Here is a 26,557-nt window from a genome sequence, read left to right as displayed (position 1 = left end):
ATTAGTTTTAAAGCATAACAGGCATTTAAAGCATTTTATAATATGCCCCCATTTCAATTTTACTTTTTTAAGTTATGTTTCCATATCTGAAACATGTATGGGCAAATCACAGACTCAGTATTTTTTTGTACCAGGAGTTGAACTCAGAACCTTGTGCTTGCTAGGCAGGTACTTGTGCCACTGAGCTATATCCCCAGCCTAATATTTTTTTAAATAAGCAACAACATAAATTCAGTTCTATTAGTTCCTTCCAACATACAAAAGAGGAAAAAAAGCCACCAGAACTAGGTTTTAGGCAACACCTGCCAATATCCAGCTGTCCTGCCTCAGTTTTTGATAAGGATGAAATTTATTAATTTTCAACCTTTCTTCCACTCTACAGTGTTATTAAGCACATTCAGCAAATGTAAAGAAAGGAATAAAGATGGGTAGATATTTCTTAGCATAGCTTCTGAGTTTTATCTCCACTTTTTTTATTGCACTAAACAAATACAAATTGCTAGTTTTTTTACATACAATCAAATCACAAACACAGGCTCACTGAATGAATGTGTACAAGCAGACATGCTGATTTGTAACTAATGCCACCTTGCATGCAAAAGCAAAACACAATGAAAATGCATGAAAATTAGGTGGTTATGTATATGCAGATTACATTTTGAATCATCCACAAATGCTTGGAAGTGAATGTTAAGTGCATTATGAAGCCAGATGACAAGATATTTTTTTCCTACCAGTTTTCTCAACTCCCACTTGAATCGGTTTGGATGGCTCTGTTATGCCTTGGGAATGATGCCAATACAATTCTGAGACTGCTGCTAGGGAGCACAAAACATTATACGTCCCATATAAACAGTGGCTTTTATCTTTCTTTTTCATTTTGACAACTGGATGTTTTTGACTTGATTCTATTTCTTTTTTTAAGATTACATTACCATATTAAACTCATTTATACTGAGTGGGACAACCAATCCAAAATATAAGACTTCAAACTTCCAATATTTCTGTTTTACCTGTGCTACATAATTATTATGCCTAAAGTCACAAATTCTGTTTTTGAAATATAACATTGATGTAATTCTGAACTGAACCAGTGTAATTCCCAATACAAATTATTTCTTAAACTTAAAAAAATTTAATAATTTTGATTACCTACCTTGAAGCTGGAAATAGAAGTACTTTTGTTTGCATTTTTAAGAGTCTGATTGACCCATTTAATAATAATTTCATCATTTACTTTTTCACCATCTCCAAGATCTGATAACACATTCAATGTATACCTGCAACAGAAAAAGACATGTATTTGAGAGTTAACTGTAGTGAGATTTGCTTTTACATAATTTACATCAATATTTAAATAAATACTTAAATAGTTTAGCTCTAATAAATATTTCTAATTTTAGATTGGCATTTGCACTTAGTTACATTCCAAAGTTTCAAAGGTCACTAATCAAAAACAAAAATTACCATTTGGTATTTTAAGAATTCAAACCAACTCTTTCCAAAATGTTTTTTTCCCTTGTACTAGGAATTGAAACCAAGTCTGAGTGCTCTGCCACTGAGCTACAGCCTTTTTTATTTTTTACTTTGAGACAAGGTTTGCCTAAATTGCTCAAGCTGTTTAAGCTTGATTTCCTCTTTCCTGTATTAGCTTCAGGCTAACCTTAAGTCTGTAATTCTGTTGCCTCCAGTAACATCACCACACCTGACTACAACACCATTTTAAAAAATACTGTATTTCATTTTTTGTGACAGGCTCTCAATATGTAGTTCAGACTGGCCTTGAGCTCACTATGTAACCTAGGCTGGCCTCAAACTTGCAGTGATCCTCCTGCCTCAGCCTCCTGAGCACTGGGATTACAGGAGTACACCACTTTGCCCAGCTCACAAAGCCATTTTTATAGGTATTAATAAAAACTGACTTGTTTCTAGAGACTGAGCCCTTTTAAAATATAATTTTGTATTTTATTTGTACTTGTAAATACATGTATTTACAAAATTTATGTTTTACATTGTATATTTCCTATGTTCATTATTCTTCAAAAATAACTAAAAGTTTGGGTCAAATGACTCATTGAAGGAAACTAACAGTGTTGCTGTGTCAGCCTTTACCTTCTCATCAGTTGCCATACCAGTGCCAGAGTAAGTGTTGAATTTCCTTCATTTAGGTCCTGCCCAGCAATGCCAACCAAGGAGAATTTGGCTTTATTCTTTCCAAGCTCTACAGCATAGTTACAGTTCTCAATCTATAAATAAGCAAAAGTTTTAAGATGAAAAAGTTTTTTGAAACAACTCTTCAATATGCTATGCAGTTATCTGAAAAAAAATTACAATGATATACTTTATATGACCAAATTACATAATAGTAGTCCACTAAAGCAAGGAATAAGTATTATAACTGAAGATATCAAAGAATTATTAAGGTATTAAGCTAAAGGAACAATTGGCTGAAAAGTGTCAAGATCCTAGCCTACTTGTATTAATGTTAAACCTCTGACTGAAAACAGTCTCCTGTATTCCATTAATGGAGATAATGCATATTGTTTTGTTAGATTTACAGTTATAGAATAAATATTTTTTTCATTAAAAATTTAACTTCAAGCTAGGTGCAGTGATGCATACCTGGAATCCTAGCACTTTGGGATATTGAGGCAGGAACAAAGTTCGACCTGCCTGAACAACTTACCAAGACCCTGTCTCAAAAAATAAAGAAGGCCAGAGATACAGTTCAGTGGTAGAGTACCCCTGTGTTTAATCCCCAGAATCACAAAAAGAGAATCTAACTTCATATTTTTTAATTCACATATTACTAGTATATTCTCCAAAATCTAGCTTTTAACCCACTTCATTCAATAAAAGTTTTAATTTTAATTAAAAACAATGATCAGCCAAGCATGGTAGCACATGCCTATAATTCCAGCACTGAGGCTGAGGCAGAAGCACTGCCACAAGTGCAAAGCCAGCTGGGCCTTCACAATGAGTTGAAGGCCAGCCTGAACTACATGGCGAGACCCTGTGTCGATGATGATGATGATGATGATGATGATGTTGTCTTTTTTTTTTTTTTTTTGTCTTTTTCGTTTTTATCGGTACCGGGGATCGAACTCACGACTGCCTGCTTGCAAGGCAGGCGCTTATGCCGCTGAGCTAAATCCCCAGCCCTGATGATGTCTCTCTTGGTACATCTATCACTTATCATCTAGAACTTGAACTCCAATAATGCTCATTTTGAAATATCTGTGTACCATCTCCTACTTATTCTTAGCTTTCGTGCTTTCTTTTGCTCCCCATAGTATAAGCTCCTTTAAAAGAATAAAAACATTACAGACACAAATCTGCTTAATATTTCCCCCGTCCAGCCCAGGACTCAGCACAATGCCTTACCTACAGTCAAAATCTGATATATAAACATCAGGTAAATTATCTATTCCTGCCTATTTATTTCTAGCAATATAAGTCCAGTTAAAATCCTTTCTGTAGGTTTTTTTCCCCTTTTACCTTGGTCTTTATAGAGGCTTCTTATTTCCGTCATTTAGTGCTTTTTTTCTTTTATTAGGACTTACATAAATTCTTATATATCTCAGTTTGTTTTTGCTTCAGTGAAAGTATAAGCTCCCATAATCTGATAATGTTATCAGTAGGAAAAAAGTCATTACTAAATTCTTTTTTTGATTAAACAATGAAGAAAAATAGTATAACTGGTTTATCTAATTTTCTTTCTCAAGGTTCCTTTTCAAAACAGTTGAATCTGAGATATACACATACATCTCTTTCCAAAAACAGGATATTATTTCTAAAAAGGTAACAAGTAGAGACCACACAATCACAAAATTTTTACAAATAACTTAATATTATTTAAAAATAAAATTCAAATCCCCAAAGTTCTGTTTATTACAAATAAAAATGCAAGAAGATCCCTTGGGCCCTCTGTAACAGGTTTACTTCCTAAACCAACTAAAATATATGATGAGTTCTTTTTTTAAATGCAAGGAGACAACCTTTCAATATTATTTTCTTAGTAGTCATATTTAATTATGCCTATTTAATAGAAATAAATGTGATAGAAGTATACAGAATTGAAAAAATGGAATAGATTCCTAACTTATGAAAATAGTGGTACTCTGATTCTGTAACAGTGAAAGGGAAAAAAAAACAGGATGTTTCCCATTTGAACAGGAGACTTTCCTACAAAACTTTAATAATCATTTTGTGTGATACGTGTTTTAGTGAGGTAGTAAACTAGAAAAGAATGAAAAATTAGGTTCCCAGAAGTAAGCCATGTTTATGGTAGCACCCTAAACTGTAAAAATGGAACTGCTCCTGGAGACTGTAAAATGCAGAAGACCTTCACACCAACACTGTGCCTTAGAATTCCTGGAGTTCTCAGACTAAAGGATGAGGAACGTATCCAAGATAAGAATAAACACAAAGTAAGAAAAAATTGGAGTGTACATCTCATGGAGCAAATTGAAAAAATATTACCAAATACTTCAAATACTTGGGACAAAATGAGGCTTAGATCATTTGAGCAATGAGAAAAATTACATAATAGGATATGAAATTCCAAATGAAAACTTAAAAAATAATGAAAGATGTTCAATACAGCAATGTTATAAACTTTAAGGAGTACAACGACATCTGCTGATGATTGTCCAAAGCCCATAAAGTAATTCCCAGTGATACTATCTCATGAAAATAACACTTCATTTTTCTAAATATCTTGAGTTTATTTCAGGCCTTATGTTTCAATCTATAACTAGTATTTGTTGAGGTAAGCATTCTGCTTATGATTTATTTGTGATATAATTAATTTTACACTTTGCATCATGAACAGTATCTTCTAACAGCATCTGTCAGCATCACTGGTAAGCATTCTTGACTATGGAGGCTTACTCCTTTATTCCAGTGGAACTTTATGTTTTCTTATTTCTATTCCAGTGGGAATTTATTTTTACTTATTTTTTATTTTTAAAAAGCAAACAGAAGTAAGATAGAAATGATACAGAATTTCAAAAAATAGTAGGAAATTAACACTAATATACTGCATATTGTTACTTTAGAAGTAGTTGCTCAGGTTACAAGATTTAGGCACAAAAATGATCAAACAAACAATGAAGGCACAAACTGTTGTTTTGGATAAACTAACAGAAATTAGAAATAGTCTATATTGTATATATACATACATATATATACACATATACCTATGTACATATAATCTTTTCCCTTCTTTCTTCTCTTTTCCCCTATCCCAGTTTTTCTTTCCTTTTGAGCACTTTCTTTCCCTTTCATTATCACAGTATCTATTGTACATTTTGGATCTTATTACTCCATTTTTTTTTACATTAGGGAGACAATGATATTTACAAATGTGAGTTTAATTTCACTTATGAGTATGGTCTCAAGTTGCCTCCATTTACCTATAAAAGCCTCAAGATTATCTTTTTTTTTTTGGTATGCTGGTTTGAGATTGAGCTCACAACTGCATCCTGGCCAGGGAGGTGCTTGCGCCACTGAGCTACCCCGGCCCTAGATTATCCTTTTTTATAGCTGATTAATATTCCATTGTATAAAAATACCACATCTTTTTTTATCCATTCCACATTATGAGCATTTGGGTTGTTTCCGAGAATCAGCTATCACAAATCGTGCTGCTATAAACATGGGTACATATATATTGTGGTAGCATGATGTTTTCAATTTTTCTGTGTAAATACCCAGAAGGGGAGTAGCTGGATTGAATGGGACTTTTAATACTAGTTTTTAAAGAATCTCCACACTGATTTCCACAGTGCCTGTACCAATCTACACTCCCACCAATAGTGAAGAAGTGTTCCTTTTCCCCCACAGCACCACCAACATTTGTTATTGGTTAATTTCTTGATGGCAGCCATTCTTTCTGGAGTGAAATGGAATCTCAATGTTGTTTTAATTTGCATTTCTCAAATGACCAATGATGGTGAACATTTCTTCATATATTTATTTACCATTTGTATATCTTCATCTGAGACGTACATATTCATCTCAGATGCCCATTTTTGGATTGGGTCTTTGAATTTGGGGGCACTGATGTTTTTCACTTCTTTATATGTTCTAGATAGAAATCCCTTATCTGAGGGACAGCTGGATAAAATTCTTTCCCAATTTGTGCATTTTCTTTTCATTCTGTTGGTGATTTTAATTTTAAAATGGCTTCTTAAATTTATTTATTTTTTAAATATAACATGAGGTGGTGTTAAAACTGGTGTAATAGCACAATAGAGTAAGTTTTCCAGATTTTGGGTGAGATGAAGAGGGAGTATTCAGAATCCCTCACTAGAATCCCCCTAGCTTGATCATAGTGGATTAAGGATATGCTTTGTGGACATGGTTAGTCAATGACACCAGCTTGAGGTATCTTTCTTTCTGCACCAAATCCCACTGAGTTATCTGGTCCCCTTTGATGACAAACAACCATTAGGCGAGCAGCACTGGCATCATCGAGGATGATGATCTTCAAGCGGTTGACCAATCAATCAGATCGAGGGACTGCAACAGCCTTGGGACCCTTGCAGACTTGCCAAACATTACAGGCACTGTACTTGCCAGTGTGCTGCTTAAGAATCACTGAGAACTCCACCTTGTCTCCTGCCTGTAGCTCAATGTCATCCTGAACTTCTTTCACATGGAAAAAGAGCTTGCTATCTCCTGCTTCATCATTAATGAAGCCAAACTGATCTTTCACATACTCCACTGTGGCTCTACACTGTAGGCCACAGTCTGTGCATTTTGGCCCAAGACATACAACTGGAACTTAACACTCGCCCCTTTGGGTAGGCAGACCCCTTTGTTGGCCTTCCCAGCTATGCCAAATGTACACCTCACCTTTCATATCCCCCTCTTCCACAATCTTAATCATTTCTTGATACTCAGTCTGTGTTGGGTCAACACTCCTCAGAGGGTGAATGACTTTACCAAAAGAAAAGGTGGGATCAGCTTCCTCAGTAATACCATTCACTGAGTGAGTTTTGTTTACTTTTTCAGCACTAACTTTGTTGCCTTTGCCTTTGGACAAACTGTATTCAACCATGTCCCCCAGTTCCAGGCTATCAACATCACCAAAGAATTTATGTATTTATTGGTGCCGGGGATTGAACTCATGACCTCCACTTGCCAGGCAGGCACTTGTGCTCTGAGCTAAATCCCCGGCCCCCATCATCAAAGAATTTATTGTAATGCAAAAGGATTTCCTTATCATGACTGGCTGTTTTAATAAATCCAAAATTATCTTTCAGAGTTGCCACATAACCCAACAGTCTATTGGAGTTGGAATTACGACCCAAGAGTCATACACAAGTTGCAATCTGCAGCCCAGGCCTCTGTTTGTCACTAATACTAAATTCAACGTTATATCCTCTCTAAGGAGAAATAGATCCATCCACATCCTTGGTTTGAAAAGCAATAGTCAGTTTCACTCCAAAATTATCATAACAATAATGCCATCCTCAGCCTTATTCTCCTTGGCTTTACTGGGACTAGTGGTTTTAGGATTGGAAAAAGTGGCTTTTTCTACAGTGCCCAGAAAACGATGTTCTGAATGAGAATGGAATGAAACCATGCCCTTGGGAAGTTTTTAAATCCCAATAGCATGATTTCTTTGGGCAGACAGCATATCAGGAACCACAGTAAACTCTACTTCATTTGCAATATGAAGTTGGTTCCCATCTAGAATTTCACTGAAGTGGAAGAACATACGAACATCTCGATCCACACACTTGATGAAACCGAACCCATCTCATATGGCAGCGATTACATCCATTTCTCTAGCTTCATTAGTGAACTGAAATGTATTTGCCAGAACTTCTATATTGGTTGCCCATTCTAATTTGTCCCATCAGTCTGTTGAAATATTAAACCTAATATGGTCACCTTCAAGCCAGTCACCCTGGATTTTGCCTAAGTTCTTTAGGAATCACAAAATCAGCTTTGATTCATTCTATTAGTGGGTCATTCTGGTTTTTACTGGGGACTTTTGGGGTATCTTTGGTTACAGTTCCTTCAAAATGTTCAATGCTGATATCTTCAAAAATGACTGTTCCTTGAGACAATAATCTGACATCTGTTGCAACTTTACTATTTCTGTCCTTGATCATCTCCAGGTTGCAAGGTTTCCAGGTCACCTTTAAACTCACTGTAGTAGAAGAATATCTCTTTTTTCCCATATCATTTCTTTTAATAAAGCCAAATGCCTCCTTCATGGCACAAACTGACAGCGAGCTCGTTTCTTTTTCAACAGCGTAATGTTATGAGCACTTACAGCATCAGTATGTTTATTGCTATCAATTACAAAGTTCATTTTATCTCCCATTTCCAGCTGAACATTCCCTTCAACATCTTCAGGGGTGTAAGACAGGAAAAACATTTCCCCATTACGTTCGTGGCATGTACTCCCTGTTGGACTCTGACTGGAGGCCGCTGGAGACTTACTAAGTTGTGAGAAACAGTGCACACTACTTGTCCCTTCATTCGTTCTTCAGGGTGGATTTCTGGTTTTATCTTCACTAGTTTAATAGCAATTGGTTTATTAGTCTGCTGGTCAGATGATACTTCGAATTCAACATCATCTCCTACTTTTAAGTCCTGTAGGTTGCCATTATATTGTTAACAGTGGAAGAAAAGTCTAGCTTGACGTTCTGAACACTGAATAAATCCATAAGACATTAACTATTTCTCAGTAACCCCAGTTTCACGAAGTGCTGCTGAAGAACCACTGGGGTACCCATTATGTCCATTGTGGAGAAGGTTTGGATCATAGCTCATCTCACAGTGATAATCAAATATTGCATTTTCAGTAGTATTAGATAATTCTTCTTTTTCAGTACAAGTTTCAAAGGCCAAAAGTTGCTAGAATTTAAAAATAGAAAAAGCGAGAGAAAATGATCTACCAACCTAATAAAGAATATAACTGCTGCTGCACCAGGAATCTCTCAGTAGAGTACTGAAGAAAACAAAGACTACTAGCAGCGTTGGGATGTGCTCTTTCCAAGCTGTTGAGTAGGCAAAAACTTCTTGTTTCAGATCAAGTGTTGTGTCTTCAACTTAAGTGTACTCTTCTTTGGACTGGCTGGTAGTTGCGAGGTTTGTTCCTTGCCTGATCTGAACCCCCTCTTCAGTGCTGCCATAAGCAGCACAGCCCCATACATAGGAATAAATCTCTGGTGATTTGTTTTAAAATGTAAAAACTTTTTAATCAAGTAAGATCCCACTTCTTGATTCTTTGAAGTACTTCCCATGCAGTTTGCATTTTATTTATGAACTCTTTAGGTACCTGTCTTCAAGATTTCTACCTCCCTTATTGTTTCTATTTTAATATTTAGATCTTTGACCCATTTTGACTTTAATGCATGGTAATAGACATGGGGCTAGTTTCAGTCGTTGGCATGTGAAAAGCCAATTTTTCCAGCACCATTTATTAAAGAGGCTTTCTTCCAATGAACATATTTAGCCCTTTTGTCAAAGATAAGGTAGCTGAGTGGCTTTGTAGGTGTGTCCGTGTCCTCTTATCTGTTCCATTGGTATGCAGGTCTTTGTTTTTGTTTTTTTGTGGATTTTTTTTGCCAGTACCATGCTGATTTTATCACAGTAGCTTTGTAGTATAATTTCAAGTCAGGGATTGTGATGCCTACTGCCTTGCCTTTGTTGCTCAGGATTGCCTTTGCTATTATAGGTCTCTTCTGTTTCCAAATGAATCAGTGATCTCTTGGACAGTGGTAAGGGTTTTCCTGCTGTTGCTTATATGGATGTAATCCTCAGTGCCAGCAGAAAGCAGGTCAAAGAGTAGAAGTTTTGGATAGTGGACATACGATACAATTCCTTTTCCTCAGTGGAAACTGCCTGCAGAAGGTGGCTGTAGGAAAGGGTTTGGGGGGCATGGATCACTGCGAAGCAGGGGGCTCAAGGGGGACTCTGCTGAGTTCTTGGGGGTGGCTCAGTGACTGGGCTCCAGTGGAACTTTAGAATTGCTTTGTAAGTCATCCCAACACACATACCTATAAATTACCTTTCTCCAACCCCTATTCTACACACTGGAAAAAAAACTTAGAATTTTAACCAGAATTACCTTCTAACTGTAATTTGGGGAAAAAATGAGTACCTTTTAATAATTTAGTTTTTCAAGGAATATGGTTATATTTGCACTTATTCAACTATAGGTAGTTTTAACATTAAGATAATGTAATTCAATTTCATAATAACCAAACAGAATAAGGTACAGCAAAATTAATCCATTAATTTGTGTAGTATATTTAAATTACATCATTTAAGCAAAAGGATGTTAAGTGTAAACTTCTATATTATTTTACTTTATAAAGCAAATGTCCCTAAAACAGAAAGTCAAAAGGAAATGCAAAAACAAAAGCACAGGTGTTTCAATATAGAAAATATTAATACAGATTAGACTTTTGATCACTTGTTATGAAGAACACAAGAAAAGTGTTTCTCTTTACATACTTCTGCTAGAAATTCTTCCACCATCTATAATCAAGTTACTGTCTTCCTCAAAACATTTAATGGCTTCCCACTCTTTATAGTTTAAAGCTCATGCTTCCAAATCTGACATTCAAGGTTCTCAGTATCATGCTCCAACCCAAATTCTTAGTGTTTGCATTCTGCTTACTTATCAAAATCTTCTGCTATAGCAAAATCTGTTTTTCTTCCAGAAACTCACTTTCCCATCACTATCTCTTTTATAACCCGCATCTCCTTCTTCAGTCACAATCTGCCAAAATTCTATTGATTTCTTCTGAAAGACCTAACTCAAATACAGCTTCCTGCCTTCATGATAAGTGCAATCTGTGTCTTGTTCTTTAAAACCTGTAATATTAGCCGAATATGGTGGGGCATACCTATAAATCCTAAGACAGCAAGATCACAAGTTTGAGGCCAGTCTCGCCCACATCATGAGTTTAAGACCAGCCTGGACTACACTGTGAGCCTCCACCTCAAAAACCGAACCAAACCAAAACTTAAAAAATTGTGATATTCACTTTGCTTACACTGTACTGTATTGTAGTTGGTTTCACATATCTCACCTCCTTGATTTCCTTAGGGCTTTATGAAATGTACTTTTTCTATCATGCATTATACTGTACAGGTTGTAGGTATATCTCTGCTGAATAAATGAATGAATAACCACTAATAATTCAACAAGATATAGCAATTGTAAGAGTACACTTATACTGCATCTCAAAGGCATTCATTGCTAGCCCTTACTAAAGAGAAAAGCAAATACAAAGCGTCTGACCAGGAGGACTGCCTTCATCTTCCCAAGTACTTATTAAAGAAACTTGTAAAAAGACTATTAATAATAAGCTTAATACATTTCAGGTTGAAAAACAACTGTGGGGATAAACCACAGTTTACCAATCTTTATGAAATTCTCCATCCTCTGTTTTATATCAGAGCAATAACAACACATCCATGGTGCTTATTTCATTCACCTTCTTCATGTTCCCTCCAAGAGCAGGATAAGGAGGTTTGTTGACCTGGCTCCAGTTCACTGGCACTCGAATCATTTCATAGAGCTGAAAGATCACTAAAGCATCTTCAAGGTCACTAAAACAGGAAAAGTAGGTGAGGGAGAATAAATAAATGTTGCCATTAGTTTTATTAAGCACACTGGAGATGGACATATATCTTTTAAAACACAAAGTCATTTAATGCTTATAAAATGAGAGGACGATAGACCTGGAACTTTCAATCTAAAAATCTGCCCCTAATTTTTTCATAAATGTTTATAAAGATACACATTTATTTCCACAGTACATTTTATATTTATACATACATGTGTATGTAGTTTATACAGATGTGCATATATATATATATATATATATAGAGAGAGAGAGAGAGAGAGAGGGAGAGAGAGGAGAGAGAGAGACAGAGAGAGAGAGGCAGAGAGAGAGAGAATAAGAGATTTGAGAGGATTTTTGTTAAAATGGGCCCGAGCTGTGTTTGCCAAGCTGATCATGGACTGGCAGGCTCATGGTAGTCCTTCTGCCTCAGCCACCAGAGTAACTGAGAGGGAATAAACCACCATGCCGGATTCACAGTATTTATAAATTTGGAAACAACTAAACGGCTGGCATTAAGGCTATTATGTAAACTATACATACTATGAACTCCTGGGCCACCATTAGAAATAAGGTAGATATGTATGTACTGATATGAAAAGCAAGCTTTATAAATAATATTAAGTTTTTAAAAGCAAGTGGTAGAACATCATATAGTTGGATCTTTATTTTTTAAAAAAGTAGAGTCAAGTGCATTTATATGCCAAAGACTGTTAGTAGTGATTACCTCTGCATGAAAAAGGGAGGACGGAGACAAGGAAAGAATTATCATGTTTTATTTTATACATTTATATATTTCTTGAAACTCATACATGAAAAGGAGTTCATGTGTTACTTATGTATTATGAGTTTTAAAAACTTAATTATAGGAAAATCACAGCTATTCGAAGTCAACTGTTCATGTTCAGTAATAAAGGTTAACAGGAAGGAGTTTATGAACACGGAGTTCTGAAAGTAAGGACACTACTGCTTTGGATTTAGAAAAATAAATTCCCCTGAGACATTTAAAATATTTCTATACAGGCTGTTTTTAATTTCATATGCTAAGGATATAAGACAGTAGCAAATGATTTTTTAAACTGCTAGCTCTGTGATGTTTTTTTTTTTCATTTAAAAGCTTACCCTCTAAGTTTTGTATTGCTAAGTTTCAGATTTTCTTTAAAAATTCCTATATAAGTATGTACAATCTTTAAATAAAATGGGATTGTATCTCACCTATTCTCTCAATAAAATATTCTTTTAAGGTCGGTCCATAGAGAGTTAAACCCTCCACTCTGATATTTTAGACTTAGTTCCAGTCTAATTCATATATGTGTCTTTTCATTTGGCTGGAATTTATACACTATTTAAGCAATTTTCAAATACAAGTCTGCCACATCAAGGCCAGTTAACAGAATAAGGTGGTGCTAGTTTCATATTTTCAAGAATATTTTTAATAAGGGACCGGGATTTAGCTCAGCAGCGTAAGCGCCTGCCTTGCAAGCACGCTGTCTGACTTCAATCCCTGGTACCAAAAAAAAAAAAGAATATTTTTAATACACACCAAGGAAAATAAATTACTGTATAATTTTGTATTATACAGTATAGGCTATATACTGTATAGCCTTACTGGCTGTAGAGTAACATATTTGAATAGTAATTTAGTTCATCTTCTTTAAGGAGTTAAACTCTCTAAGGCATTTCCTTGGTGTATAAATTACTGGTTTAGTTAATTTGACTTTTTTAAAAATGAAGTAGCTTCTTAAGGCTTTCAAAAGCAAATGAAGACAACTTGAGGCTATCCTCATTAGTGAAATAAATAATCGTATTTATAAATATCACATTGTGTCTCTAGTGTAAAAAGTAATAATAAATGTAGAAGTAATAAAACCCAAAATGTGTAATTGCTATTGTAAAAAACAGGAAAAGAAAGTGCTCTAAAGAATATAACTGCGTGTATGTTTAAGGGTTTAGGATTGATAACCATATTACTAACTTTTTGTTGGATAGTTAAACAAAACTGTTTGCAATCTTACTGTTTGAATGTCCACTTTGTACGCTTCACTTTTATAAGTTGAACAACTATTCTTAAGAGGACAATATATAATTATCAACTAGTGATTTCTTACTGTTCTTTTTAAATTACGTATTATTTCTACCCTTCTTCTGTTGTTTTTTTTTCTTTAAATAAAAAAAATCCCCTCCCCCAAAAATGAAGTAGCTGAAATTGAGTTCTTTTCTACTTTTTTAAAGTAGACAACACAAAAAATGACTTAGTGAAATATTTCCTAAATCCTACCAATCAGTGTTAATAATGTATTGTCATTTTTAAACAAGAAAGAATAAGATTGAAATTATAATACTCAGTGAAAAAAATTATTTCTACAGGTAAGGAAATATACATAAACATTACAGAATAATTGGTTGTGGCAAAAATAAACGAAGAAAATGTGTGTTATTATGAAAAAATTTCCATGACATGTAATCAAAGAATAAGAAATATCTTTTTTATTTGTATGAAAAGTTATAACTATTATCTTTTAAAATAATATAAATGTTCTCATATGAACATACCTACAATTTGCAACTTAAAAAGCTGGGCCCCGGCGGCTGGGAATGTAGCTCACCTACATACCAGGCGTGAGGTGCTGAGTTCAATTCCCAGTGCTAAAGTGGGGAGAAAAAGAACCCTGACAGTAAGGCTGGAACACAATACAATACTTACCCATACAAATGATTAATATATGGATTGACTCCCAAGGAATTCATCCAGTTTCGAAATGTCCTCTCTTCTTTGCTCTCTCCTAGAATGAACAGGACAAAAAATAAAAATCAGGAACTATATATTAAACTATTCTAGCAGATACAAAGTGGCCATACACACTCTGCCATGGTTCTTTAGATACTATCTTTTTAAAAGGGAGAAAATCTTTTATCCTGACTTTCTAAGATTTCAATCAGCGTGTTTCTCTTGACAGCCTTAATTGATGTCTGTGAAATACTACTGGTCCATGTATTTCTCTGTCCAGAAACATAACAGATAAATTCACACCGTTTGAAGTTACTGGTAGATGCATTAGAATCTGGCTGAATATTATAAAACAAAATCTTTTAGCATATTAAACTGAGAAGCTCTGTCTTTCCCAATGCAGTATTTCTAATTTTGTACTGATTATAATTTCAAATGTGTACTTTACACCAATAATGAAGGAGAAAGGGAATTTCAGGTAAGATGAAAAACAGGAAACAAGAAAGTATAGGCTTCCTGAGTAAACTGTCACTATTGAAAATAAAGGAAGGACACAGATCCCACACAGATCCACAAGAGGAACACAGATCCCACACAGCATTCTAATATGTGCCAAGAGAAAGACATGTTTCATCATAGTATATTCCTGAGCCTCAAAGATCATGTCAAGGAGATAACTCCTGTAGATGTTATAATTTAAGCTGTAATAACTTTTTTCCCCTGAGCATTTCCTTTATCCTAGTGCTTACATATCTATAAAGAAATCATAATTATGATATATCACAAAGTTGGAAGAGATATGGACATTCCCTGCTATGTCTGCCTTATAGTCACCTACTGATGAAAAACAGTTCTAAGCGACTGTAATACTGTTGTTCATTCTTTAGCAAAGTTCTGGGTTATGGGATAACCCAGACTATTTCTTTTCACCAGATCCTGAAAAGCTGAAACATTTTTACCATTCATCACTTCTAACTAATGAGCAAGTTCAGGTCACTCCCTAGACTTCAGCCCATGTGAGACTCACAGTTTGACAAAAAATTCTGTAACCATTTGAGTGTCAGAGACTATCCCAATGTAGAAGTTTCATCTTGCAAGTGCCACGGACAGTATAAACCTGCACAACTAGAACAGGAACCAAAACCTGTATGATCTAAAAGATTCTGTTATTCTTACCAACTGTTTAGGAAACAAACAGCCAGGACATTTTCATGTGGTTTTCAACTCCACTGCCTAACAATTTTCTAAGAATTGGCTTTATTTTTGCTCTATTAAGTCACATAGCTATAATTTCTTGATTAAATAATTTTCCCTCTGGTCTTCATAAAAGATAATTGATCAGTTTGTTATATTTGCTACAGATACTTTATATGAACAATCTACATTGAAAACCTTTTAGAGAAAGAACCAAGTTAAACTAAATATTTCTAAAATCTATACCTACCTTGTTTATAGAAATTATTAAGTACAGATTAAAGCTGTAAATTGTGCCCCACATTATACAAACAAACAATGACAAATAGCTTGATGCATGTGACTTGGATTCACCTTTTTTTCTATTATCATAGTGCCATATATAGGTGTGTGTATATATATGCAATACATCTATATATTTTTTTCTAGTAATTAGAATTTCCTATTATTTCCAGCTAGCAATATCAAAATTACGTCCTAAAACTACAAAAACTATTACATAGGTTTGGTTTTTAATTAGAATACTCAAGTTCTGTTGAACTTGCTGATATAGTAAATATTTTAAAAGAATGAGTTCTGAAACTACTATAAGCTCCTGAGACTCATTCCTTCCTGATATTCTTAATGAATTATATTATTAGCATTTTAATTCTGAAAAGTAAAATGGATTTTGAATGTGAACATTTATTTATTTAGTATAATTTCAAACTGTTTTAGTAAATAAATGCTCAAAGCTAGAAACACTATGCATCTATGCAATGGCCATAGTAAAAGCATTATAAAAACATATATATTCCAGATTGGAAAATGTTTTCTGGATTGCAGACAACTAATTCAATCTTAGTATTAAAATTCTTTTTTTTTTTCCCCTTTGGTACTGGGGATCAAACTCATGACTGTGAGCTTCCCAGGCAGGCACTTATACCACTTAGTTAAATCTACAGCCCTGGAATTAAATTCGTAATAACTAATAATGCAGAACTAGTTACAAATGCTAAAACCTCAAAAATAACAAATATATTGCTGGATATGGTGGGTCACACCTGTAATCTTAGCTACTCAGGAGGCTGAGATAGGAAGATTAAAAATTCAGGGTCAGGCTGAGCAACATAGCTAGAGACTGTCCGAAAATTAAAATTTAGGGCTAGGGTGCAGGCCAGTGTGGGATCCTTGGATAAAACTGCCAGTACCATCCTCCCAACATACATACATATATAGATAAATAGGTTACTAAGAGGAAAGAAAAGAACACATGTTGAACAATTATTAAATATGCTGTGGTATATTAAGTACTTTCCTCCCCCCATTCTAACCATTAATAAGCATACAGAGTAGGTTAACCCCCTTCAGTCATGATCACACTTAACTTTATAACACTTAAAAATAATTATTAGCCCTGTTTTATAAGGGAAAAACCAAAACTCAAAGAGGATACTAAACGGTGGGACAATGATTTGAACAAAGTCTTTCTAAACTCTGTGGCCTATTGTACATTGTATCATCATCAGTATGAATTCTGAGATGAGCTAGGCATGGTGGTGCACACCTGTAACCTCAGTACTCAGGAGACTAAGGCAGGAGGATGACCATGCCCAAGGCCAACCTGGGCTACATAGTGAGACCAACCCTATCTCAAAAAAAATCAGATGATGTCTCTAGCCCATGTGGGGTGCTCAAAATGATATGAAGGTTTAATATTTAATTGGGCTTTAAAGTTTAATTCCCTAGAGATAAAATTCCTTGCCAATGAGGACATACTAATATATGAATTTGTGATGTAATAAGGTCAAGCTTCAAACTTCATAAGGATCTACAAAAACACAAATTTACAGAGGAAAATATTTCAATGACAGTCAAAGTCAAATACATTTTTTGCAGATGTATCAGGACATACATATGTTCAAAATTAGTATGATTGGTAAATATTTCCCATAGTATCTTAATAAATTACTGTACTAATGGAAATATATAGCAATCTTCTTCACACTAAAAAATTCCAAAAGCATGCCGAACACTAGCAAAAGAATTCAAACATGACAAACAGGAGAGCGAGCAAGTTAGAGAAGATAATCTAGCAAGAATTCAGTGACTATAAAAAGCAGATCATTTTTAATATGCCACTCTAAACAATGCCTTCTACGTAAGACACAGAGATTTTGAAATTTTCCAGACTGATAAAAACTTAGCAGTATTCCTTTTTTACTTTTTTTTTAAAGTTCTAATCTTATACCCTCTTTGCTAATAACAATCCACAGTTTTGTCTATTTTTATCTGAGTTGTAAACTCTATAGGGAATATACTGATTATTTATTTAACTGAGCCATCAGGAAGAATGAATTGAATTCATCATATTTCTCAAAGAATATATTTGTTAAATCTGAAATTTCTTTTATAAATCACAAACTGTAGCTATGTAGTAACAAGGGCATTATAGATCTAGTTGTGGCAGTCAAAGGGAAGAGATCATGAAACTGATTTCTCATTCTATATCACTGGGAAGGGAGGAAGGGTGGGTTATATGAGAGAATGAACACAGCAACGTCAAATTTTCCCTAATTCTCCCATTCTGGGCAACAAAAGACAAAAATCTTAGGCTTAGCCCCTCTCTCCAACAAACCATCATTGCTGCCACTGTTTGTACTTTTCCTTTTGATACTAATGTGGATATTTGGTATGCATATAGGGTGTAATAACGGAAGAAAGGAAGAGAGGTTGGTAAACAGAGATAAGGAAAAAGAACTAGATATTGAGAATGATTTTGTCATTATGACAATTCATATATTGTAAGCTTCAATGACATTCAGTAAATATAACAAAGCTAAATAATATAAAATATCTGTTGTAGAACCTAAATGAGTCCTTTCAAAAATTATTTGTGAGAAAATATAGAATTAATCATGGAAGAGGGATAAAGACTTTACACCAAATCGTTAAGTCCAATTGTCAAAACTCATTTTTCTTGTGTTTATACTATAATACCCATCATTATAGAAGGCAAATTATATAATCAAAGCCTTGCTCTGTTATTTAAGCTTTGTGTGTCTTGCTTATATTCATTCTATAGGCATATTAAGACAAAATAACACAGCATGAACAATGCAAAAAATAAATAACTCAGATGGAAAAAATAAATGGCACTAATAAAAACATTCAGAATGGATATATTTAAAGTATAGAAAAGTACTAAATACAGTACCTACATTAGGAGGGGTCAAATCTGCATTTCATGAAGCAAAACAGGAAAGTGTTATATATTATGAGACAGATAACAAACACAAGACAAATAACGAATATTATAATTTTTTCATATACACAGAAGACATTAAAAAAGAGTAATACTGGAGTCAAAATTAGCTTTTGAAGGAAAAAAGTGACAATTTTTTCCAATAGATAATTCATTGTCATAAGATCAATTATGAGAATAAGATCATTTGAGAATAAGATCATGTATGAGAATATTTTTGTTTTAATGGTTTAATATTTTAATAGTTTTCACTGAACTCTTAATAGAGAAATGATATATAAGTAAATTTATCCCAGTACTGTCTTCTGAGCAAAACCAACAACCATTTTCTATAATTTGAACTTTTTAATTGATGCTATGCCTGTACATCTTCCCCACAGTCTCTAGCTCTGACAGTGAAGTAGGACAATACCACAAGAAAAGAAATGCATTAAGTCAATTAAAGACAAAGAACATACCTTCCAATAAATTAATATCGATGTCATTATTATTAGGCTTGTGTAGGCATGGGTATGTGTTAAAAAGATTAGCTACAAAGGCTAAATTAAGTTTAGGATTGCCTGAAACCACATCTGCTGGAGTAACAAACTGTCTGCAGCCTAGTTTGTCTGCTTCTTGAAGCATGAATTCAGCACGCTTTAGGTCATTTTTCTCCTAAACAGTGAAATAAAACAAAAATGGTCAATATTGAACTTGTAATTGGTATAATTTATAGCAATTGCAGTTCCACAAATACATAAAATAATAATTCAAGGTCAGAATGTGCAGGAATTACAAATCAACTTTCCTGTATCTTTTAAATCAAAAAGAACAAGTCTCTCTGTTTTAACGCTGAAATTTCTGAGACATATTTCAACCACACTGTTGAAATACCCAACAAAACCCTCAGATATTGAATCAGTAAGCTCCTACTAGTCAAAATACAGCATACATAACAAATCACTAGTAGAGTGGCCTCTGAATAACAAGCTTAGTTATCTCATCCAGTATATACTAAGTGATGTTCCTGGCAGGTACTTTTCCCAATGAAAAGCAAATTGAGACACATAACTCATATAAAAATGTTAAAAGTCAGAAGGAACAGCACCTTTCACAGCTGTAAAACTCTGGAAGCAAAGCAAGTCAAATAGGTAGAAACAAGAAGAGTAGATGAATGAACTAGTATATTCATGCAGTATGTAAAAGAATATGAGTGTCTTCAATATAAAAAGAAAGTATTACAGTAGAATTTGAAGTACAATCTTAAGTTAAAAAGTAGAATAAAGGGGTTGGAGGTTTAGCTCAGCGGCATAAGCGCCTGCCTCGCAAGCAGGCAGTCGTGAGTTCAATCCCCGGTACCGATAAAAAGGAAAAAAACAACAACAAAAAAAGTAGAATAAAAATTTAATTTTATCTGGAATACATCTGGATGAAACTAGACTGTATAAAAAGAACAAAAAATATAATGACCACAAGATTCAAGATGGTTACCACACTGAGGTTAGGCAGAGAAAACAGGAAGGAATTGTACAGCTAATTTAATGTCAAAGTCTTATTCTCTTGTTGGATTAAGAGTTTATAAGGCTTGTTACAATTTAAAAAATAAGCAACCAAAAATAAAAATAAAAAGGGGTATACACAGCCCTATACAAGAATATATCATAACCATGGTTACCTAATTTTGTGTATCAGAGTTGTAAAAGAAGTAAAAACATATTGAATCAAAGAAAGTGATAGATTCGATGCATTAAACAATGAAGAATTACCAAAGCTGATATCAACCTTATTTAGACCTTAATGAACATTTATAACGCAACTGGAAAGTCAACAATCAATTTGTGATATTACAGACTACCTGTGTTACTAACTTTTCAGGAATAAGGTATTTGTATATTGAAAATCTTTATCTTTTCAAAATAAATGTTGAAATATTTATCAATGAAATGACAAGATGTCTGGAATTTTCTTCAAAATATTACTGTATAAAAGAGAGAAATAAAAAATAAGTTCATTGATGATGAGTGGGTAAGTACTTAAGTATATTAATATACGAACTCTGTTCACTGTTGAATATATTTAAATTTTTCCATAGTTTTTTTTTTTTTTTTTTTGTAATCCCTGACTTTTTTTCTTGCAACAGGGTCTCACTATGCAGTTCAGAAAACTCAGTTTGGCTCAGGATGGACTTGAATTTGAAGTGATCTTCCTGCCTCAGACTCCTAAATATAGGGACTATAAGCATGCACCAGCACACCCTACTTAGATTTCTGATTTTATGCCCCAAAATAATTTGTATTGCAATATTAAATTTCTGATATTTCATTATAATAATGTAAAATATAATTTATTAGTAATAATCTAAGTTGCATTTAAAACCAGTTATGAATGCTATAGTTTATTTAACATATTTTCACACAGTAGCCTGACTAGACTTTAATGTTTAGATAAAACCATCCCTGCTACTTTGAATGTATGCTAAAAGAACGGACTTTCTAAGAAATGTGTTTGGTGGTTCAGGATCTATGTCAGTTCTACCTAGAACATAAATAGTTAGGAGTTGCCATCCTTTATTGAATACTTCTAAATGTAGAAATACACATTTATTTCTGATTAAATAAATAACTACTATTTACTTAGCAATCAAATAACAGCTATTGCTGCTTTTCTTGAACACAATGACAAGTCTCAAAAGCACTCTGATTCCAGGTACACTCTGCCAGAGAAATGTGGATAATAAGATTGATCCACACATACTCAAGGTTAGAATTTTGCAATTCCCCTTCTTTGGTCATGAAAGCCAGATGAAATAGCAGGGCCTAGGTCATGAAAAATCTTCTAAAGACCACAAAGTCAATCTGTAATGACGAGCTGAAGACTCCACAGTGCAATGCTACTTGTAGAGAATTATGCTCTAAATCTGAACTTACTTACTGGTCAGGTTCTTAGACATAAAGTAGAACAGTGGTTAGCAAAGGCCAGGAGTGTGGGTTTGGGTTGAATTGGGGAGTGTTTAACGAGCACAGGGTTTCATCGTGGGAAGATGAAGAAGTTCTAGAGATAGATGGTAGTGATAGTTGAACAGGGATGTGAATGTAGTGAACGTCATCACTGAACTGTTTGCTCAAAAATGATAAAATGGTAACTTTTATGTTACATATAATTCCACTTCAATATACAACAATTTTAAAAACTCCACTCACATTAAATCCTGAAAGGTCAATGTCAATAGCAGGTCCATCTTCCCGGTCACTTTTAGGGGCAATCTGATTGAGCAGATGAAAGTAGGCTCTTGAATCCTTCAAGGAAAGATAAACAGCGTATTTAAAATGAATAAAATACATGTAATTTAGAGGAGAAAGTGCCCAACCTGAGGAAACTGCCCCATCCCAAAAAATGGAGTAACAAACAACTTAGTCACTTTATTAATACAAATCACTTACATTGCATAATGCTGTTTTACACTTCAGAGCTTTTGGTAGTCCTCTTTCACAATCTATTCTCTGCACCTGGAATTACCCACCACCCCCCCACACACACACATTCCCCTCTCTCATTTGTTTACATCTCCAAGCATAGTGTAAACATCAGTTAAAGATTCATGTCAAATATTTTGTCCCAGAAGACCTGCCTGACGTTTCTAGAATAAACCAGATAGCTTCTCTGTTGTATGGCCCTCCCTGCTCATCTCTATAAACCAACTGTGACCATATTTTACTAAATCATCCACCCAGTATAGTTATCTTCACAAACAGTTGTAATTCTCCAAACATATAGATAGCTTCTTCCATCACAAAAGCAGAGGCTGTCTTTGATCCCATTTTAGTTGGATTGGCTTTGTGACTTGTCTGACCAACAGAATGCTGTGAAAATGATGGTCTAGGGCTTTCACATCATGACAGCCTACTCCTTCACCTAAGAAATCCAACTATCTGAGACTATGATGTTGTGAGGAAGGCCAGTCTAAACATGTCGAGGGGCCTAGCGGGAGGAGCAGTGAGGCACACACCTGTAACTGCTGCCCGTGTACTCCTTCCAGATGAGCCCAATTGACAGCTGAATGTAACCAAACCAGGGATAAATATATGTGGAGAAGAACCACCTAGCCAAGTGGCATCGACCCACAAAATTAGGAAAAATAATAACTCGTTATTTTAAGCCAGTATTACATAGTTTGCATAATTAGTAAGCTTCACAAGAGGTGTGTACCCGTGTCACCCATGGCTAGCATAATGCCCAACAGAGGGGATATAATAAACCTCTGACTAAGCCGAATTGAACCAAATTGTAGGAAGGTTCAGAAGAAGAGAAATCCTGGAAATAAACTTTGAAGCAGAGAAAACAGTGTCACTTAAAGACAGAATGTGTCATCCAGGGGATTACAGCAAAAACATGTCTGAGTCACCATATCTAAACAGGGATTATAAATTAGAACACTGCTGTAAGATTTAGGAGGCTGAGGTAGGACTGCCAAGTTCAAGCCAGCATGGGCAACCTGGCAAGCCTATCTTAAAAATAAAAAGTGCTAAAAATGCAGCTCGGTGTCAAGATCCTAGGTTCAATCTCCAATCATAATATGTACACAAATAGATGCATACATACTAGAGAAAAAAATCACAAAAGCCCGTTTGGCAATGCCCTATACCAGCAGTAACCTTAGGATAGTTGTTAGGCAGAAGTAAACGTTACTATTTCTTTGAAAAGGCTTTCCCAGTAGAGAGAAAACTGTTGTAAGCTATTTTAGTATCTATACCTTAAGATCCTTTTTGTCTGCTGATTGTCTCCAGCCTAAGAGAATTTGGTTTCTTGGTAGTTAGTTGTTGGCAAAGTGGGAGTGGGAATATTGGTCAGACCCACAAGGGCCTCTACTATGGCAAACAGATATGATCTTGGTCCAAATTAATGGACTGACATCCTCATTATAACTTGGTAGATGTGTAGCATATAAAATGGAAAAGAATGATTTAACCTAGGAAGGTTAACTCCTCCTTCCTCTCACAGGCAGTTACAATTCATATTCAAACTCAGTAAAACCAGGTACACTGCCCCATGCCTGTAATCCTAGCACTCAAGAGGCTGAGGCAGAAGGATCACAAACTGGAGGCCACCCTAGATCACTTGGAGAGTTCAAGGCCAGCCTGGACTACATAGTAAGATCCTGTCTCAAAAAGCCAAAATAATAAAGCACACAATCACACATACGCACAAAAATCTGGGACTGGGTATGAAGCTGTATAGTAGAAAGCTCGTCTAACATACATGAGGTCCTGGGCTCAATCTCTAGCACCAAAAAAAGAAAAAAATCATGTTATTAAAAAATTTTGTTTTGAATCTATCTCAGTGTGAACTGAATTCAAGTTTAAAGTCAGAACTCCCTTATTTTTCAAATTCCACATCCTCACTTCATGTCACAGATTTGAACATTAAAATGTAAACCTTAATGTCCTGGCTGAAGTTGCTGATGGTAGGCCATCCTGCGTTGGTCAGATGGTAGTTCACCCATCGTAGCAATAATTCCTCAGGAGAAAGCTTCATCAGTTCTTCTAGTTCTTCACCTTCACTGAGCAATGCAATCAAAGCTAGATGCAAGATAGTGAAATGTTAAGTTTTTCCTGCAGTGAGTATGTATCTATGAAAATTAATTATTTTTGGTAATCTTACCTTCATTCCTAGAAATTTCAATATCAGCAAAAAGACCAACTTTGATGATCTGCCAGAGAAGACCTAAGACCAAGTGAGGCTTTCCTTCTTTAAGATCCTGTGCACCAATGTTGACCACTGTACAACCAATGGCTGAGGCAGAATTCAGGGCTAGGTTTAAATTTTCCTAAATTGACACAAAACAAAGCAAAATATATATGGAAGTTCTTTCTAAAGTCTTATCTACAGGTTATCTACAAGAAACAATGGGTTGCAAAAAAATTTCATTTTTAAACATAAGTAGTATTTATACAACTTAATAACTACTAAAACATTACATGGCTTTGATTGTCATCTACATCTGCATATCCCATCACTTTCAAATATGCATCTCCAGCCTATACCTTCTCTGAGCCCAAATAAGTTCTACCTCAGTGTACACATTTGATTGTGGCCACATAGATGTTCTATGAGTCCCTAAAACCCATTATGTCCAAAATAAGCAAAATTTCTCACCTTGTTTCCCTGATTTTCCTTCCATTCCTGTCAAAATTAATTTTTTCCTATTGATTTACTCTCCTGACTGATGAGAACAAACATCATTCTTGTTCCTAAACCAGAAAGTGAGCAAAACCCTTGCTTTTCCTTGCTTACCATATCTAGTCACCAACTTGTCAACTTGACATTCTAATACCTCTGAAAATCATCAGTACTTTTACTGACTAATTTCCTAACTTTCTAATGACCATCATCCACTTTCTGTCTCCACCGCATCCTCTACAATTCTCTGCTGTCAGGAAAATATAGAGCTGATATAACAAGAATGACTTGTTGGCTTTAGAACCGTCAAATATTCCCTGTCATTACCACTGTCTGTTTGCATTTTATTCCAGCTACACAGGGCCTCTGATTTGGAGTTTCCTCTGCTTAGAACCCTGATTTAAAACCCTGCTCAAGTACACCCAATCTGTGATGCCTTCTCTAGGCATCCTACACAAAATAGCATCTGTGTAGCCCTTGCTGAGACTTGTTACCATATTTCCTACTTTACTCCTTATCTCTCTGACATATAGTATATACTTCTTTCTTGTTATATCTCTCCCAGCTAAAAGTATGAGCTCCGATCTGATAACAGAACCTTTGATCTGTTTGGAGATGCTTTCCAGTACCTAAGCATATCTTATATGCTCAATAAATATTTATTAAATAAATAGATGACTAAGAATGAATGAAAAACATGGAGAGAAAGGAAAGGATCAAGTTAAAACCTTTAGTGAGGCAATAAAAACCCTTCAGGGATTGACTGTGGCCTCAGCTTCTTAACATTTCACATATATGAATGATGCTTTGGCCACGATAGTCTTTTCCCCTTGGCTTATAATATTCCTTTTTCTTCCAATCACATGCTTGTTTCTCAAATCTCTTTCCCTGAATTATTTTCAACACAAAATCAGTCATGCCTTTCCCTAGACTTTTTTTTTTTTGTACCAGGGATTGATTCATGACCTTGCACTTGCCAGGCAGGCGCTTATGCCACTGAGCTAAATCCCCAGCCCTACTTACATATGCACAAAAAGAGGTAAATTATTAACATTTAGATAACTGTCATTTAAATATATTTTAAAGGCATATGCCTCTAGAAATTTCAGTGCCATCAGTTTATTAGTGTTGGATTAATGTTCTTTATTTTGATACTGTCTCTGTTTGGAAGCACTTCAACAAATGATGTACATTTGGGTTTCAATCCCTGAGAATCTTAAAGGTAACTGTTATGATAGGTTTTACAGATGAGGAAACTGAGGCACAGAGGTTACATAGTATCAGACATAATGGTTTCACTTCTGATCTCTAGAGCCTATCCTTTCAATCATCATGTTAATACTGCCACTCTCATTTGGCAGTAACAAGAGCAATTATTAATGTTCTGGTGATAGCAGGAGCTATGCACAGTAGTTTTCAAAACATCATGAAAATTTCAATGGCTTCATTTTTCAGTGTACTGAAACAATTTATCTTGCCAAGCTCCAAGTAAATGGTGTCTCTCATGGATCAATCACAAGTGAGTTAAGTAAGCACTTAAATTATTTTTGTAGTAGTATTAAGTAATGTTCTTTTAAAGGCAGTTCTCTTGAAAGTAGCAGCAAAACCAAAACATCCTTTTTAACATCTTTA

The 26,557-nt window shown here is 34.8% G+C and overlaps 1 protein-coding gene and 1 pseudogene across 3 annotated transcripts in view; both read right to left on the bottom strand.

The window, feature by feature from the left end:
• Pls1 (plastin 1) overlaps positions 1–26,557 on the bottom strand; it is a 113,083-nt gene that overhangs the window by 9,848 nt on the left and 76,678 nt on the right. For all 3 annotated transcript variants that reach the window (XM_003476756.5, XM_013159910.3, XM_013159911.3), the window contains exons 7-14: positions 24,407–24,572; positions 24,182–24,324; positions 21,949–22,044; positions 19,228–19,423; positions 14,308–14,386; positions 11,475–11,589; positions 2,113–2,246; positions 1,157–1,280 (exon numbers count right to left, since the gene is read on the bottom strand). In XM_003476756.5, coding sequence (XP_003476804.1) covers positions 1,157–1,280; positions 2,113–2,246; positions 11,475–11,589; positions 14,308–14,386; positions 19,228–19,423; positions 21,949–22,044; positions 24,182–24,324; positions 24,407–24,572 — 1,053 coding nt within the window. The remainder of the gene's footprint in view (positions 1–1,156; positions 1,281–2,112; positions 2,247–11,474; positions 11,590–14,307; positions 14,387–19,227; positions 19,424–21,948; positions 22,045–24,181; positions 24,325–24,406; positions 24,573–26,557) is intronic.
• Positions 6,368–8,796, bottom strand: LOC100713040 (cold shock domain-containing protein E1-like; annotated as a pseudogene).

The sequence above is a fragment of the Cavia porcellus genome, unplaced genomic scaffold (assembly GCF_034190915.1).
Source record: "Cavia porcellus strain 051 isolate PalLab524CR breed Dunkin Hartley unplaced genomic scaffold, mCavPor4.1 scaffold_5, whole genome shotgun sequence".
In the NCBI taxonomy this organism is placed as follows: domain Eukaryota; kingdom Metazoa; phylum Chordata; class Mammalia; order Rodentia; family Caviidae; genus Cavia; species Cavia porcellus.
Note: the sequence above shows the minus strand (reverse complement) of the source record. Positions and strands in the feature narration are given on the sequence as shown.